The sequence below is a fragment of the Diuraphis noxia genome, unplaced genomic scaffold (genome assembly GCF_037042655.1).
Source record: "Diuraphis noxia isolate RWA-SAM2 unplaced genomic scaffold, SU_Dnox_SAM2 contig0001, whole genome shotgun sequence".
In the NCBI taxonomy this organism is placed as follows: Eukaryota; Metazoa; Arthropoda; class Insecta; order Hemiptera; family Aphididae; genus Diuraphis; species Diuraphis noxia.
In genome coordinates this window covers 44,656,168-44,674,155 of record NW_028301711.1, presented here as the reverse complement: position 1 = coordinate 44,674,155, position 17,988 = coordinate 44,656,168, and the positions used below count along the sequence as shown (strand labels likewise).

At 29.6% G+C, this 17,988-nt stretch overlaps 2 protein-coding genes across 4 annotated transcripts; one reads left to right on the top strand and one right to left on the bottom strand.

The window, feature by feature from the left end:
• The first annotated feature begins 2,002 nt into the window (after positions 1–2,002).
• siz (Brefeldin-resistant Arf-GEF family protein schizo) lies at positions 2,003–8,151 on the top strand. 2 transcript variants are annotated; one of them, XM_015513338.2, is made up of 10 exons: positions 2,006–2,801; positions 3,975–4,100; positions 4,161–4,551; positions 4,609–5,046; positions 5,122–5,339; positions 5,599–5,888; positions 5,952–6,091; positions 6,440–6,665; positions 6,738–6,927; positions 6,995–8,151. In XM_015513338.2, the coding sequence occupies exons 1-10, from the start codon at positions 2,533–2,535 to the stop codon at positions 7,161–7,163; spliced, it is 2,457 nt and encodes an 818-aa protein (XP_015368824.1). In that variant the 5' UTR covers positions 2,006–2,532; the 3' UTR covers positions 7,164–8,151. The 2 variants fall into 2 exon arrangements, with proteins under 2 accessions (XP_015368823.1, XP_015368824.1); XM_015513337.2 differs by having other exon boundaries at positions 2,003–2,801; positions 4,161–5,046.
• LOC107165203 (uncharacterized) lies at positions 6,498–11,111 on the bottom strand. 2 transcript variants are annotated; one of them, XM_089217995.1, is made up of 5 exons: positions 10,872–11,111; positions 10,669–10,792; positions 10,329–10,589; positions 9,216–10,249; positions 6,498–8,734 (listed from the first exon to the last, which is right to left on the bottom strand). In XM_089217995.1, the coding sequence occupies exons 1-4, from the start codon at positions 10,997–10,999 to the stop codon at positions 9,875–9,877; spliced, it is 888 nt and encodes a 295-aa protein (XP_089074121.1). In that variant the 5' UTR covers positions 11,000–11,111; the 3' UTR covers positions 6,498–8,734; positions 9,216–9,874. The 2 variants fall into 2 exon arrangements, with proteins under 2 accessions (XP_089074121.1, XP_089074122.1); XM_089217996.1 differs by having other exon boundaries at positions 10,669–10,729.
• Between the last annotated feature and the right edge of the window lie 6,877 nt (positions 11,112–17,988).

Sequence of the window (17,988 nt, the reverse complement as noted above, 5' to 3'; positions counted from 1 at the left end):
GAAAAATTATGTAAACTTATAATTCAATAAATATTAGCATAATATATTGACAAAATAAAATAAAATTATTAACTTTTAGGATATGAGATAAGTTCTTGTGTATGAAGAGCGTTCATCGTGAAAAAGTGAACTTGAACAAAAATAGTTTCATTCAAGATAACGTAAATATTTTTGGAATGAACCAAAGTATTTTTTTTTTTTATTTACCAATTCCGAATTATACATTTGAATATATTTTTTCAATTTTTGAGTAGTACCTGCACTTATTAAAATGTATTTTAATTAATTACTATATACCATAAAAATATTAGATTTATAAATTATATCAGATCATATTTATATATATATATATATATATATATATATATATTATGTGTGTGTTTAAATTAGGTACATTAAACCTTTATTTAGCTTAAATTTAAGAATTTTCAAAAGTATTATTGTATTGACCTTTTACTTTTGACCTCAAAAAGTATACTAATTACTTATATATCTGATACCAGAAACCAAGCTTAAAGTTAAAAATCACACATTTTTAGATCATCATAAAGTGATTATAGATACACATAATAAAATAAATTATATATACATATTTCATCATCATTGTGAAATCAATACCTTTGTAGTTATAAATAATTGTAATAGGTTAATATATTGAAATTATCTTTTGAGTTTTTGGTATACAATAGTATTTTGTTTAATTGTAAAAATAAAAAGCGGGAAAGTGGATATCGCTCGCTGCTGTAGGTACAGTATAGGACATAGGCTATAAGTGGGTTACTGACACTACCTATATAAACACAACAGACATATAAAAGAATCTTTTTTATGAATAAACTCTCATTTAAATTTTTTTGAGAAATAATTGTATAATTCGAGATCAATAACGCGATGATTCGATGCATTATTTGCACCTCATCTGCCTGAATAAGAATAACCAATGGCAAACATTAATGTAGAAAAAATATTTTAATCTCTACTACCTATTGCCTAAAATAATAAAATCTATCGGGAAGTAACCTGGCAAATATAAGAAAAAAACAATTTATAGAATAATGTTTTTCAGTTTTCCTCAAATTTTTCAATTTTCGGGACAACTTTTCTTAAGTTTTTCTCTTTTAAAACCTTCTTTTAACTATTGAGGACATTTGAAGAACAAAAAAATTAATCAAGCAATTGGCGTCACTAGCAAAATATCGTTTCGTTTTTATTTGTATAGATTATATAAGTCAATGTCAATATAATATTAAACTAACTATACCAACTATACCGTACTCGTGTGCATGTGTGCCGCACGCAGCACGTTACAACACGTGAAATCATGTTAGGTATTTTATGTGCACGTAATATTATAATGGTATATCGTGAAAATATTAATATTATCGGACTTCGGATCATTCGATAAGTAAAAAATGTGTCACCGCAGAAGGCCGTCTGAATAAATCACATTACACACTCATTAGTGTGTATATACGAGAACATTGTCCTAAAATATTTTTCGTCTCTCGTAAAACCATCATAGCGGTAGGTCCCCGTATACACACAAATACTTTATATACCTAAAGGTGTGTGTATATATACGACAAGAACAACCAGTTTTGGCCCAACCTATCTACAGCAGGTAAAAATAAAAAATAATAATATTATTACAGTCGTCTTGTGTAGCTACAGCGTGTTCAGATAATAATATTATAGCATTACGGGTAGCGGCGGCAGCAGATGCCCCTAAATGGATAGTTGGACATCTGTGGCGGAGGAGTGGCGGTGTGTGGACAGCATTATGGATTATTGTGTGTTGTGCGAGCGACGGCGGCAGCGTCGTCGTCGTCGTCGTTCGTGTGCATTTGTATGTGTGTGTATGTATGTATGTGTGTGTGTGTGTGTGTGTGTGTGTATGTATGTATGTGTGTGTGTATGTATGTGTGTGTGTGTGTGTGCGTTATGTGTGCGCGTGTGTTATTGGCGAATCGCTGCCGGGAGGCAATAACATCAAGGTTACCGTATACCGCGCACTGACCAACAGCACTGCCGATCCCTCCCAGTGAGTGGGCACGTGAGATAACGTCGCCGTCGTCCGTCTTTAGAATCGGGCACGACGTTTAATGTTTAATTGTAAACTGTAATGCTTTTGTTATTGTTGTATTTAAATTAATTGTTATTATTGTCAGTTGCAGTACCATTCGTTCTGTGAACTCGATCGTCGAGTGCGTTTTATGCAATAATGATGTTATGTATTTGATTATATAATAATAATAATAATAACAACAATATCAGTTGTTATCAACTATGACACGGTAACTCACCGAAGTCTTCCCGTCAGTGTTTTGTTTGGGTCGCCCATTTGTGCTGCTGAGTTTCATCCAGCCGCTTTTGCCATCCACCGATCAAAGTATCTCCAATCCGCTGCAAAATCGAAATCGACGACGGAGGTAACATCGTACTGGTCGTATTGAGATCCATCGACGTCTCCACGAGTTTCCGCCCTCGACCCTTCCATAGGGAATGATATTATGTGACAGTAGTCGCTAGGATATGTGCGACGATAACAAGCGATTACAAAAGCCCACCAATGGATTGGGCTGCCGTCAGGTGCACAGCGCTCACGCAACGTACGACGTTGGCATTCCGTTGGAGGAGAGCATGGACATCATCAATCAACAGTGCCAAGAGATTTACGAATTGAGAACACAGCTGAACCTGGTGATGAATGAAAGGGACATGTTGCTCAGTGAAGTCAGCCGTCTTAAATTTGATATGGAACTCTACGATCAGCGCATGATGTCCCATGACACCACCACCAGGTAAACATGTACACATTATACTTATCGTTTTGTTACATTTCCAATTTGCAATTTGCAATATTATATTTTATTACACTTCTCTATTATTCTGTTAAAATCTTGAACATCCATTTTCCCTAAATTTATAAGCTCTCACCCAATCAAGGGTTTTTTTACTAATAAAAAATCTCTATATGGCACTACAAATGATAATTTTTTCTAGTAATTATCTAACACTAATTTTAGTATTAATTATTTTAAATTTTTACCATTCTTCCAAATGCAATTAATTAGAATTCTTAATTGGTTAGATTCGAAGTTAGATTTGTTTTTTTTTTTTTATTAATTAATTAATTAAATTTATTTGTTCTTATAGCAAATAAAATGTGCTAAATTGATAAAAAAAAACCTTTATCTAGTTATTTTTATTTCTATGCATTTAAATTTGTATGAGTGACATTTGTACCTATAGAATTTTCTATCAAATTTTCTTTATAGATTCTTTTGTGTGAATAATTTTTTTTAAATGATTAAAAATGTCAATAGTGTTATTTGTTAGGTACCATAGTCAATAATGAATTGATAGATTATTTATGGCTTATGCTAGTACAATAGTTTCACTTTTTAATAACTGACTAAATATTTACAAATGTTTGATAGGTACCTTGAATGACTACTACAACTTTATTAAGTCATAATTTTCAATGTTTAATAGGTACATTATTTTAATTTTATGGGATTCAATAACACTTTAGTTTTATTGAAACAAATTTAAAGTTGTGGATATAACAATGATTCATTATTTATTGTCTTACCTTGATAATTATTATACTTAATTTTACTGTGTATATTATTACTCAGTTTATCACAGTTTCTTAATACTATCTTTTATAATTGTTACAGTTTCAAAAAATAATTTTACTGATATAATTTTTTTAAATTAGAATTATGTAGTATGAATAGCTTCTTTCTTAAAAAATCTGCTAGTAAATAATCAAGTAATTAGTTTTGAAGATTATTCTAGACAAACATGCAGGCCTTTTTTTATTCCAACATATAGATTTGTGAATCTAGTTAATTATGAATTTTATGTAAATTATTTATAGGTAGTAGGTATCTAATTTCAATAATATTAGAAGTATATTAAAACATTTTGATTACCTAATTAATACTAAAATGTATTATATTTTTCAGAGAAGACAAGTATGACAAAAGCAATAATCGAAATTTTTTGAACCAATGTGAACAATATAATCATTGGACCGGGACAATATCCAAAAACAACATAGTTCAGCCAGAACAATTTCATACTTCTGCCTCGTAAGTTTTTGTACTTCTGATGAAAACAATATGACTAAATTCATTTTCATGTATTTAAAGGTATGAGTTGTCGCAAGATTTGATTGAAAAGCAGATTGAGTTACTTGAAAGAAAATATGGAGGCGACAGAGCTAGACAAGCTGCACTAGTCATTCAACGAGCATTCAGACATTATATGCTAGTCAAAAAATTTGCTCATATCACAGCAATGGCAAAAGCTGAAAAAAGACTTAGTAAACGATTGGAAGATACACAAAGTTTACGATCACATGATAGTCAGCTGAGTATAAGATCAGGGTCATTAAGAGAAAGACGATCAGGCTATTCACCAACCAAGTGCAATTCTCTTCCACGATCTAGATCTGGGCGGTGCGATTTAAATTATTATTACAGCTTGGAATCTTCATGTTCTCACTTCTACTCGCATAATTACTCCTATAACGATATGAAAGTAAACAATGTCAGTACAATGAACTCAGAGTCAGCATCTGAACAATTTTTTTTCCAGGACGATATCACTAGTCAAGTGGCACATCAGATAATGCCTAACTTTTTATGTGGAAACAGCCATAACAATGGTTCAGACACATATAGACAAGCACATTCTGCCTCTGATTGCAATCAGTATGGGAGCAGTAGTTCTTCATCATGTATGTTTTCAGGGAGCTCAACTGGTTACCCATCTAATATTTCAAAAAATAAAGTTCCTCCAGAAGTTCCAAAACGAACTTCATCAATATCGTTTCGCTCTTTACGGGAACAACATCAAAACATAGCAACCGGTACAATGAACAAAATGTCAGATAGTGGTAGCTTATCAAGTGTTCAATCTTCAGGTAGCGATGGTAGTCTTTCTAGTCAGTCACACAATTTAAATCAAACAAATTCTTCTGTTGATTCTTCCATGTTGTCAAATTCTATAGTGTCTTGGAATAAAAAATCACAGGTACATAATACATATAAATTGTGTATTATTTAGATTTTTTTATTGTTAATTTTAATACAAAAAATTTTTTCTTAGATTTCTGATGTAATCAGAAAACGTCAATATCGTATTGGTCTCAACCTTTTCAATAAGAAACCTTCAAAAGGTATTATTTACCTTGTACGCAAAGGATTCTTGGATAATTCCCCTCATGCAGTTGCAAGATTTTTAATATCTCGCAAAGGCTTAAGCAAACAAATGATTGGTGAATATTTAGGAGATTTACAAAATTCATTTAATGCGGCTGCCTTGGAGTAAGTTATGTTATTCAAAAAAATCAATAAAACTTAAAATTAGAATAAATATAAATATAATTGTACGATTCTAAAATTATTTTCTTTTCAAAAACTAAAAAATGATTCAATTAAATTAAAGTATAAAAACTTAATATGTTTATTGTTTTACATTTTTGGATTATAATTATGGTGTGATTAATATATTTTAGATAAGAGAAATTAAGTTTAAATTTTTCATATTTTAATTTATTGTAAAACTCAAATTTTTGATTTTTAGGTATTTTGCTCAAGAAATAGATCTCTCTGGTATGCAAGTGGATGTTGCATTACGAAAGTTTCAAACTTATTTCCGTATGCCTGGTGAAGCACAAAAAATTGAAAGAATCATTGAAGTTTTTAGCCATAGATATTGTCACTGCAACAGAGATGTTGTTGCAAGATTGAGAAACTTAGACACAGTATTTATATTGGCATTTGCAATTATTATGCTTAATACTGATTTGCATACACCTAATCTAAAGCCAGAACGTAGAATGAAAATGAACGATTTTATCAAAAATCTAAGAGGTGAATATGTTTGAAACACTGAATAATAATATATTTATAATGTTTGTTTTATAATTTTTTTAGGTATTGATGATTGTTGTGACATTGATCGAGATATGTTAGTTGGAATTTATGAACGAATTAAAGCAAATGAATTTAAACCTGGATCAGATCATGTTACTCAAGTTATGAAAGTGCAGTCAACGATAGTAGGCAAAAAGCCTGTAAGTTGAATTAAATTGAATAGGAATCACAATTAATTTTATTATGTATGTATTTTGTATGCATGATGCAATAATAATTCACAGAATCTTGTCCTTTCATTCATTAAATATATTTTATATTCTAAACTCTACATGGACAATGATATATATAATGAATTTATTTTACATTTTTTTTTATTTGTATTTCATAATAGTTGCGGCCTTAATATATCTTATTTTATGAACTTCCAACTAATCCAAATTTATTAGATTTGATTCAATTTTTCATCTGTTGTATTTTATATTTTAATTCTTGTCACTTCGGTTGCATTATTGGATATTAAAAAATTGAAATTAAATTTTTTTTAGAATTTAGCGTTGCCACATCGACGGTTAGTCTGCTATTGCAGACTTTATGAAGTTGCTGATATTTATAAAAAAGAACGACCTGGTGTTCACCAACGAGAGGTATTCCTTTTTAACGATCTTCTAGTCATTACCAAAATACTTTCCAAAAAGAAAAATTCAGTAACTTATACATTTCGTCAAAGTTATCCATTGAATGGTCTAACTGTTTCTTTATTTCAAATGCCATGTAAGAATATTTTTGACTTGAAATTTAAAAGTACAGAATACACGGATTTTAATAAAATTATTGCTTTTTCAGATTATCAATTTGGTATTAAGCTTACACAACGTTTAGATAACCGTCTATTGATAACATTCAATGCACGAAATGATCATGATCGCTGTAAATTTGTAGAAGACATTCGAGAATCAATATGTGAGATGGATGAGATGGAAAATTTGAGAATAGAGTCTGAACTTGAGCGTCACAGACATGGTCATAATAACCGGTAAAATTTAAAACTATATATTAAATAGGTTGTTATCTTTATAAAATTATTTTCTCTTTATATTTAGATCAGTTAATAGCAATTCGGAAAATCGAGATAGCGGAGTTGCAGATATTGATCTGGGTCCATTACCATCTCCACCAGTGCACAGTCCCAAACAACATCTGGACGATTCATTTGAAAACAGCCCATCATCACAGGCTACACCAAAACGGGCTGCTTTGACTGTTACTTGATAATATAATTAGATTTATTTTTAACATTCTGTGAAATTTTTTATATAGCACCAAAATATTTTTATTTGTTTGTTTTTTTTTTTAATTCACCTATTTTATTATATAATATTTGTTCTATATTTTTGGCAATAAGTCATCAGTATTAATATTCTATGACAAATTAATTATTATTACACAACTACAAGGTGGTGCAGACTTAATTAATCGTATAGTACAACCAGAAATATATTTTTCAGAAGTTCACAATGTTATATATTATTGTAAAGTAATCTCGTGCCAGATTAAGAATATAATCAGTCGCTTTTGTAGGCTAGCACAAAATAACTTTGTGCTCTACTGTCAGCATATAATTAACTATTATGATTGTTATTATGCACGCCTAGTTATATTCTTATTCCAGTAAGGACGTAATTAAGGGGGATGAGAGGCATATATCCTCCCCCCTCCGAAAAAAAAAAATTATTATTGCTAACATTTTATATTTTGTGGGGTAGATGTAATCCTCCTCCAAACCAAATTCTTAATTACGCCACTATATTCTAGCATTGGTATTATCTAAGTATAAAAAAAATTCAATTGATTCTGAACTATGTAATCATTGAATGTTCTTCAGGTGTAAAGTATGTGGCTATGTCTGCACCACACTGTATTTTAAATTATATAAGTATACTACTACTTACATTTATGTTACATTTTTATAAAGTCAAAATGTATTAATATTTTTAATTAGATTTGCTGTGTTCTTGCTTTTGAATTATAACATTTAAAAACATATTTATTATAATAATTGTCTTTTTATGTAACAACTATATGTGTAATTTTTTTCTTTGTCATTTGTATTTATATTGTAACATGTCAATATTTTTGACAATTTTTAATATCAACCTCAAAAAAACTTGTAACAAAAAAATTATTGTATTTTTATCTACTCTAAAAATTATTGAAAAATTATGAACCTATATGTAATAAAACCAAACTGATAACTAAATATCTTTTTATATTGTATTTATTTAATAGTATATTTTTACCAGAGCTTAAAACTAGTGATTTTCCTGGAATTTTGGGAACTTTAAACCATTTACCAATATTTAAAACCTATTTTTATTCCCGGTTAATGTGACTATTTTTCAGTTAACATAATGTGTTTTAACCGATTAAGAAACGAATACTATTATTTATAAATACCAAGTACCGACTACTGAGTACTGTTACAATGAACTAAAGTATGTTTAATTTATTTTAGCTACATTAATAGTGATAAGCATGTAGCTACTATAATAGTTTGATAATCAATAACTTCTAAAAACTATTCTTAAATCATACTAAATGGGTGTGATATAATTTTTTTTGACAATTTCAATATCAGTTTTTGACCCTGTTTTAGATTCTGAACGAAGCGAGGAATATATTGATTTTACAATGACGTATATATATTTTTTTATGTCATCACATTTTTGAGTAGAAATACTTTGATTTTTGATTTCAGTCCTTCTTTGAATAGGAAAATCCATCTAGTTGATTATTTTGGTGGTCAAAATTTCCAGCAGTTTTCAAAAGCACCAGGAAAACCCCTAAAAAATGGGAATATTTAAGCATAATTAGTTTTTAACAAAATAGATTTTTTTATTTTGCTGTAATTCAAAAACGAATAATAGTAAATAATCGAAATTTTCACCAAAAGTTCATATTAGCGTTATCTATTTACGATTAAAATTTTAAAATATTTTGACTTTTAAGCTATTTATAGACAATTAAAATTTTCGGTTTTTCTAAGTGTTTTTTGAGATGCCTATAAAAAAAAATTGGCTACCCAAAAAATCTTTAAAATTTAATACAAGGTTTATTATGAGTTGTGCCTATCGTAATAAATGAAAATCAAAAATTGTTAGTCACAATTTTTATTTATAATAAGCATTTAAATTTCAAATGTTTACAAAATATGTCAAAATAGCGAAAATTCGCATAGAATTATGAAGTTGAAAATTCATAAAATTGTTATGATTTATACCTAAGGTTAGGTTGATGGTCCTTTAAAATCTATTCCTACTTCACCTTCTTGTTCGATTTAGTCGGTCTCTTCTGTGATGCTTTCTCCGTTATATAGTTCCCGTCTATCATTTATATCTTCCATATCAATTAATAGTTCACCCCTTTTATTTTTTAACTTAACTGCTTTTCGGTTGCTTTATTTGGCAAAAATAAATCGGTTTTTGTTTATTTAAGAGATCAATTAAATTTACCATATTTAATACCGGGTCATTGTCATATGCATATTTTGCTTAATACAGCAAAATTTGGTTTACAAAAGTTGACTTATGATGTTGAAAATTTAATTTTAAAAATTCATTCTGAATTTTAAGTGCTAAAAAAATACATGAACTTAAAAACTTTATTGATTTTATGGATACAGAATTTGTATCGATTCTTCGTCATGTAAAAACTAAATTTCTTTTATTGTACAAAGCTATAGATAAACTTTTACAATCATGGCCCATTTTAAAATCGTATTTTATTAGTCAAGGAGAAGAAAATGTTAACAATGTTATTTGGTCTTTTATATCTGACCAAGAAAACGAACTTCGAGGTGATCAAAATCCGAGTTTACCAGAGCTATATATTTACTTTATTCATAACATTATGTATTTATTTTACATTAAAATAAAAACTTTTGAAAGTAATTTTATTGAGATAAGTGAAATTCAAAATATTTTTTAAAATTTATTAAATGAATTTAAATCATAAACAGTTTGAACTGTTGTTGTAGATGGAGGCCGGTAGTGAATTGATTCAACTGTGTGTTTGTTTTTGATGAATTGCAGGATTTCTTCTGTTGAAAATGATGAATTATAATTTTTTTTTGGTAAGACCTGTAGCAAATTTGTTAAAGTTTTCTTATAATTATTTATTTCTGTGATGTAATTTTCTTCTATTGTGTTGGTTGTTAATTTTATGAAATGAGTGTGAAGTATGTTGTTGATGAATTCTTTAATGAATATAATTTTTTTTTGGAATAGGTTGAATATATAAGGTTTATTAGTTTGATTTTGGTTCTTTATTTTGTGTTTAGGATTTAAAATGGATGGCAGCTGAAACAAATACACAATGAAAAAGATAATTTGAAGTTATGAATTATTGCTGGTATAAGAATAAAAGAAATAAAGTTACATTGTAAAATACGGCTGTCATGCAATAATTTTCTCTACCGATGGACATTATTTTATTTACATATATATTTGTATTTATATGTATATTAATTTTTTTCATGATATTTTCAATATTCAAATTATAAATTTTCTGTGTATTTTCAATCATTAAATAGTTGTTAACCACTAATTCTTCCAATTGTTTTTTCAACGGCTTTTTGTCGATAAAATTAAACTTTAGTATACACATTATAATTTGAATATGATCATTAATATTTGACAACTGTAAAAAAAAAAAATGCTATTAATAAATTTTAAATAATTATATGTAATGAATTTTAAATATTTTTTTTAAGGCATACCGTGCGTTTATTTTCCATACTTATCAGGCAGGCAAGAGTTAATACATAATTATCATTATTGCTGGAAAATTGAAGGACTTCATCAACATTAATGATTATGGTATGTGTACTAGTTGAATGAATTCTATTTATTTTTAAATTCATATTTTACATTATTTATTTTAATTATTTTAGTGATGTTAGAATAGTCAATAAATATTTACCTTGTGGTTTCATATGATAAATCAATTATATAATTCAGCCACCAAGGATCCAAATCATTGACAAATTGACAAAACAATTTGTCTAGCGACTTTATATTATTTATACAAATGAATTTTGAGAAATTCATTATTTTTCGATTATTATTATCAATTATACCATGACTTAGATATTTAATTTGATTTATAAATTTAAGAATGTGTAATTTAATTAATTTTTTTTTTTTTGTTTATTTGCAGCTTTAAAAAGATTTTTTCACAAATTTGGAAACTGTAAATAGAAATATTAAGATTAGTTATTAATTATTAGTTATTAGTTATTATTAGTTACATTAATAAGTTATGTTCACTGTTTTACTTACTCATCAATAATTTGTTGTTTGTTATTGTAAATAATTGTGTTTGAGATGAAATAGTCTAAATATTGTATGGTGGTGATAAAATGGATATTAGTTATGTTGAATTCGGTAGGAGGCGGAATCTTTTGTATTTTATTGAAAATTTTTGAGGCATTGTATATTTATTATTATTTTGTGTCTGTATATAATTTATTTGTTTAGAAGATATTAAGAATTGTGAATAATTGTTTACTGCTTGACTTTTGAATATGTCTATTGTTTTGTTTTTTATAGTTCCTAATTTTTTTCGCCCTAATTTTTTATTAAAATTTAAAGATACTAAATTAGATGCTAAGTTATAAATATTTCCTTGTATAATATCTTCTTCACATTTTTGTATTTTTATAAATTCTATGATCTTGTTAACGTCTGTATATATTGAAAGCACCTGTATATAATTATTGTAGTTTATTGTTTAGTTTTAAGTGTACATATATAGGGAATTGTAAATATTTTATAATGTAAAAATTGTTACTTACATTGGTTTTGGAATTAACAATGAATTGAATAGCCCCACAGTTTTCAATAATAAAATCATTAAATTTATTAACCTCAGTTGTTCTTATCCCATAACTTTTAATGAAGTATAATAACGAGATGCTGTTAGTTGAGTCTCCTATACAACTTAATTCTTTTATCGCAGATGAAACTGTCATTACTAAATCCTTTTCAAATAAAATGGATTTTATATAAATAAATGAATATTATAATATAATCCTAGACAGCATAATAATAATAATAATATAATGCATTGATTACCTCTGAATGGCGTACTCTCTTTTTAATATTATTTTCAGTAGTTATATGACTATACATAATATGGAAGATCAAACCCATTTCATAAATAAATTTTTTCTCACAAAATGGACATGGAATGAACAAAAAATTATATTTTGGTATAATTGTCTGATTGCAGTCATATAATGTTTTTGATTTGTCAATAACTATAAACACAAGAAGAACAGGACATTAACACCAGGTGGACTTCCTTGAGAGAAACAACTACGCCCTTTAGAAAATCGTATAAAATCAGCAGCAACTGAGATAATGAAAGAAACAAAAAGCACATTACCGAGGAAAGAATGGATAACACCAGAGATTATTGAAATGATAGAAGAGAGAAGAAAGTATAAAAATTTAAACACTGATGAATATCAAAAGAGATACAGGACTTTAAGAAACATGATCATAAGAAAATCAAAATCAGCAAAAGAAAAATATCTAGAAGGAAAGTGCGAGGAAATAGACATTTTGATGTGAATGGGCAAGATAGAGGAAGCATATAAAACAGTAAAAAGGTTCTTCGGAGTACGTACACCCAAAAGTGGAGCAATAGAAAATAAAAAAGAAGAGATAATTTATGAACAGGAACAGGTTGTAGATAGATGGAAAGAATACATAGAAGCACTATACAAAGAAGAAGAACTGTTTGTTACAGACTTAGAAAAGATAAACGACAATGATCAAGATGAAGAATATGTAGAATATCCAGTATTAAGAAAAGAATTTGATAATTGATTTAGATTGGCGGAGTGGAGTGGTACGGGGTTACCCCGCAAAATGTTTGTCCACTACTCCGCTTGTCTAAACTTAAAATACTTATAACTCATAAACTACTCGTCCAAAATTCGATTTTTACGTATCAAAATACTTAGAAAAATATACTGCATTGGAATATGAAATTAAAACTCTAGGTTGTCATTCAAAAAAGTAAAAAACTTAAAAAATTATAAGGATAAAAAATATTAAAAAACATAATTTTTTAATAAAAACGTTGTTTTTTAACAACATGATACTTTGTGAAAAAATATTATCAAAAACATTGATACTTTTTGAAATAAGGAGTGTTCAATGATAAAAGAATCACCCGGTATGCTAATGTTATGTTCCAGAAAATTGCAGTATTACATTATAACAGGATTAATGTTCCATAGCATTCTTCGAAAAAATCAATGGGTTCTATTACGTACGTTGCACCAGCACCGCCCATTAAAAAATTTTGACTTTTTATTTCATCAATAATTAGCACGCAATTAGCATGAATTTGCATGACTAATTTTGCAATTTGCACGACATCGGTGTCTCCGGAATCGTAAAAAATAACGGGCGGTGCTGGTGAAACATTTCGCCAACACTGCCCGACCAAAAAAAAGGATTTTTTTATATTTTTATATGACCTTCATTTAGCACGCATTTAGCATGAATTTGCACAACTATCGCTGAAATTCACACGATCGTCACTTCCGTGCTAAATCGTTTCCAATAATTTGGGCGTTACGCCAGCACCGCCCCAGAGTGTAAATTTTCAAATTTCTAAAATTGAACCACACCATCATTTAGTACGCATTTAGCATGAATTAGCACGACCATCGCCAAAATCCATGTGAAATTTCCAGTAATTTATTGTAATTCAAATTATTTTATTTTCATTTTTTATTTAGCTTCATTTTTTATGATTACAGTGTTTTTTACAAGATTTTTGATTTCTTATCAAATATTGATTTTTTATCAGTTAATTTTTTATAAGGTATATATTTAAGTTTTATGTTGCGATAGTTGTGCAAATTCATGCTAAATGCGTGTTAAATGAAGGTCATATAAAAATATAAAAAAATCCTTTTTTTTGGTCGGGCGGTGTTGGCGAAATGTTTCACCAGCACCGCCCGTTATTTTTTACGATTCCGGAGACACCGATGTCGTGCAAATTGCAAAATTAGTCATGCAAATTCATGCTAATTGCGTGCTAATTATTGATGAAATAAAAAGTCAAAAATTTTTAATGGGCGGTGCTGGTGCAACGTACGTGGTTCTATTAGATTAAAAATGAAATACTTACAATCACCAAAGTTCGGAAATGAACAACGCGGAATAATACCATTAATTTCCTCGACGCCATCACGCAGTTCTAAAACATTATAGCTGCGAGCCAAGCTACATATTAATTTTGACCGTTTGGACACCATCACCATGGACCTGGTCGACAAACAAATGGAAAGTGTTTGAATAAGAAAATTAAATTAGAGAAAATTATTTTGTCATGTTAGAGAATGGAGTGGGTAATAGTGATGGGTTATGTGGTCGTATAACTATGGGATCGATGGTGGGGAACGTTTAAAAATAGTAATCCTTCCGTCCGATACAGCGTGGCTGGTATTTCTGAACGCTAGAATTTATTAATAGTAATCCTGAAAGTGGCACGCAGTAGCGGATCTGAGGCTCATTTAAGGATGCCTTTTTTGGTGGGGGAGTCTGGTGTATACTTAGCCGGGTGAGTCTAATATACTTATTTTATATATAAATTGTAATGGAAACATACAAAATTATCATATTTCGAACAAACAACCAAATAGGTATATACTTAAAATACTAAAATATACAAATAGATAGGTATTTATAACTATACATAGTCTATAACAAATAGTTATTTAGATTTCAAAAGACAAAACAAATGTATGTGTATGCATGGTACATTTGCAATGAAACAGTGAAGATTTTAAGTCTGTAGTCCTAATATTCGATTTTTAATTAATTTCTGAATTCGAAATTTGCATAACTGCAGGGTGAATTCCGTACAATCCGCCAGACTCCAGTCGTCAGCTCGCAGGGACGGTAGCCCAGGGTACTTGCTACTATCTGTGAAAGTTTCAGGACGATCGGTCGAAGGGTTGATTTTATACGAATTTTGGAATTTTTTAAAACACGAATATCCTTAATATAGCGTAGTACTGTACCTTGATCGATGTATAATACGATATAATGATGTGAACGGGTTTAAACCTCGGTAACACAGGGTCTACAGGGTCCTTCACGGGGTCGCAATAGCTAGGGATGGTCGTTTTTTCGCCTAAAAATCGAGAGGTAAACAACTTTTATCATTTGCCGGATGAATCCCGCGGTAGACCAACAATGCACAATGAGATCACCGTCTCCGTGATATTTGATGCAGACTCATCAAACTCGCAGGGACGGTAGCCCAAGATACTTGCTACGATCTGTTAAAGTTTCATGACGATCGGTCGAAGGGTTGATTTTATACGAATTTTGGAATTTCTTAAAACACGAATATACGTAATATAGCGTAATACTGTACGCGGATCGATGTATAATACGATATAGTGGTGTGAACGGGTTTAAACCTCGGTAACACAGAGTCTACAGGGTCGCAAAAGCTGAGGATGATCGGGGGATGGTCGATTTTTAGTCGAAAAATAGAGAGGTACCCCCCCGTTGAGAACTTTTATCATTTGCCGGATGAATCCCGCGGTAGACCAACAATGCACAATGAGATCACCGTCTCCGTGATATTTGATGCAGACTCATCAAACTCGCAGGGACGGTAGCCCAGGGTACTTGCTACGATCTGTGAAAGTTTCAGGACGATCGGTCGAGGGGTTGATTTTATATATTTTTTTAAAGCAAGTATAAATTTCGAATTCAGAAATTAATTAAAAATCAAATATTAGGACTACTGACTTGAAACCTTCACTGATAGATTGCAAATGTTTCTGGCTACCATCCCTGCTAGTTTCGTGTAAAAATACGAAAAACCCTGTAGGCACCGAGCTGACGGCTGGAGTCTGGCCGATCGCACGGCAATCACCCGGGAGGTTGACAACGGGTGATTGCAAGGTGATTGCAGGGTGATTGCGGGCAAATGGGTGATTGAAGGGTGATTTCAAACAACTTGGTGATTGCGGACAACGGGTGATTGCAGACAAGATGGTGATTGCAAGGTGATTGCGGACAACGGGTGATTGCAAGGTGATTTCAAACAACTTGGTGATTGCAGGGTGATCATATTACGTCTCCCTGATACATATCATACGAAATACAATTACTAAAAATCCAAATTTTGTACTACCGCTTTCAAAATGGTATCCCTCGACTCTAAATGACTTTCTCTATACCCCCTTACAGTTTTAAGTCCCCTGGTATGCGAATCGGACTTGTAGTGGTGGCTAAACGTATCATCCAACCGTAGTAATCCTGCACCAAGTTATTGTTTTCTGGGCAACTCGACTCCACTTCCACTTTATGCTAGTGTTATGTTCCAAAATGCATCCCCAGCATAGTAGACAACCTAACAAAGCCAGGGATAAATTGCCTGCTAACCTAACCTAACTTATTCACAGGATAGCAGACTACCTACCCTTTCATGGGACGTATTTTTTATGGCTGTATGGGTTATGGTTATTTTTTAATAATTTTTCAAAGTTACGGTTTAGCATACGGTTGCCGCATGATGCCAGGTATTCGGCCTCTCTGCGGTAATCATCTCCTCATTGTGAACGTAACAATTTTAGTTTGTTACAAATGTCAATATATAATTTTAATGAGTTAATATTATTAAAATTCATAAGATTTAAACTTAATTTACGACACAACAATGTGCATTTGTAAATAGTACTCTGTGAAGTTACTGTCTTATAAAATCGAATAGAATTAATATTAGAATGACACTTATTTCTAGTATTATAATTATGCTCTATGGTATTCAAACAATGTCTATATTTATATATAAGTAAAAGCAAAGATTTATAATATAATATTGATATAGGTTGAACATTAAAATCAATATATAATTGTTTTGTTGGATACAAAAAAGGCTTTGAGATAATAAGTTTTATTAAACTATTGATAGTTGTAAATAAAGGAGTCAAATAATTTTTATAAGTACCACCCCAAAAGGGTAATCCATAATAAACTAAGGACTGAACTAAAGAAATGTACATAATTCTCAAATGTTTAAAATCTAAAACATATTTTAAGCTTTTAAAGTTATAAAATAACTTCCTAATGGTATTAACCAATTTATCTATATGATAATTCCATTTAAGTTTATCATCAAATATTAACCCTAAATATTTAATATGATTTACTCTTTGAATATGTTGACAATTACAGGATACAATTTTGTTTTTACAATTAAAGGAATGTGGACCAATGTCAAGATTATTTAATGTAAATTAATTAGGTCTAAGATTAAATAATATATAATTAGATTTTTTAAGATTTAACTCTAAGAAATTATTATCATACCAATTCTGTACACTATCTAATGAGAGATTAACTTCATTAAATAGGACTTCAGTACTTTAAAAAAAGCATAACCGTACCATCAGCAAAACTATAAATATCACCTTTTATAGAAACATTAAGAAGGCCATTGACATAAATATTGAACAGTAAAGGGCCTAATACAGAACCCTGTGGAACACCAATTGAAATGTTACTTAAATTACTATATTCATTTTTAACCCTGACTATTTGAGTTCTATCGCTTAGGTATGACTTGATTAATTTTAAGATATTACCTCTTATCCCAGCATAGTGTAACTTTCTTATTAATAGATCTAGATTTACAGTGTCAAATGCCTTTTTTATATCAAGAAAAACACCTATTACATAATTACTTTTATCAATATTATCATAAATATAATTAGTAATATGAAATAAAGCGTCATTAGTGGATAATCCCTCCCTAAATCCAAATTGCTTAGCCGAAAAAAATTTATATTTATTTAAAAAATTGATCATTCTGACTTTAATACATTTTTCTAATATTTTTGAAATTGATAGGGTTAAAGAAATTGGTCTATAGTTCTCAGGTAAGCCTTTATCACCAGATTTAAATATTGGGATAACCACAGCTTTTTTTAAGGCAAGAGGAAGTATACCAGACTCAACTACTTTATTAAATATAATTGCTAAAGGTTTAGAAA

What these genes read in the sequence shown, in the direction of transcription:
- siz (XM_015513337.2), top strand. Translation starts at nt 2,533, where the DNA reads ATGTGCGACGATAACAAGCGATTACAAAAGCCCACCAATGGATTGGGC. An exon ending in CAATTTCATACTTCTGCCTC is followed by an intron (nt 4,101 to 4,160) that starts GTAAGTTTTTGT and finishes ATGTATTTAAAG; the next exon opens with GTATGAGTTGTCGCAAGATT. An exon ending in TTTTATCAAAAATCTAAGAG is followed by an intron (nt 5,889 to 5,951) that starts GTGAATATGTTT and finishes TAATTTTTTTAG; the next exon opens with GTATTGATGATTGTTGTGAC.
- LOC107165203 (XM_089217995.1), bottom strand. Translation starts at nt 10,999, where the DNA reads ATGAATTTCTCAAAATTCATTTGTATAAATAATATAAAGTCGCTAGAC. An exon ending in GTATGGAAAATAAACGCACG is followed by an intron (nt 10,590 to 10,668) that starts GTATGCCTTAAA and finishes TTTTTTTTACAG; the next exon opens with TTGTCAAATATTAATGATCA. An exon ending in TGACAGCCGTATTTTACAAT is followed by an intron (nt 10,250 to 10,328) that starts GTAACTTTATTT and finishes TATTTGTTTCAG; the next exon opens with CTGCCATCCATTTTAAATCC.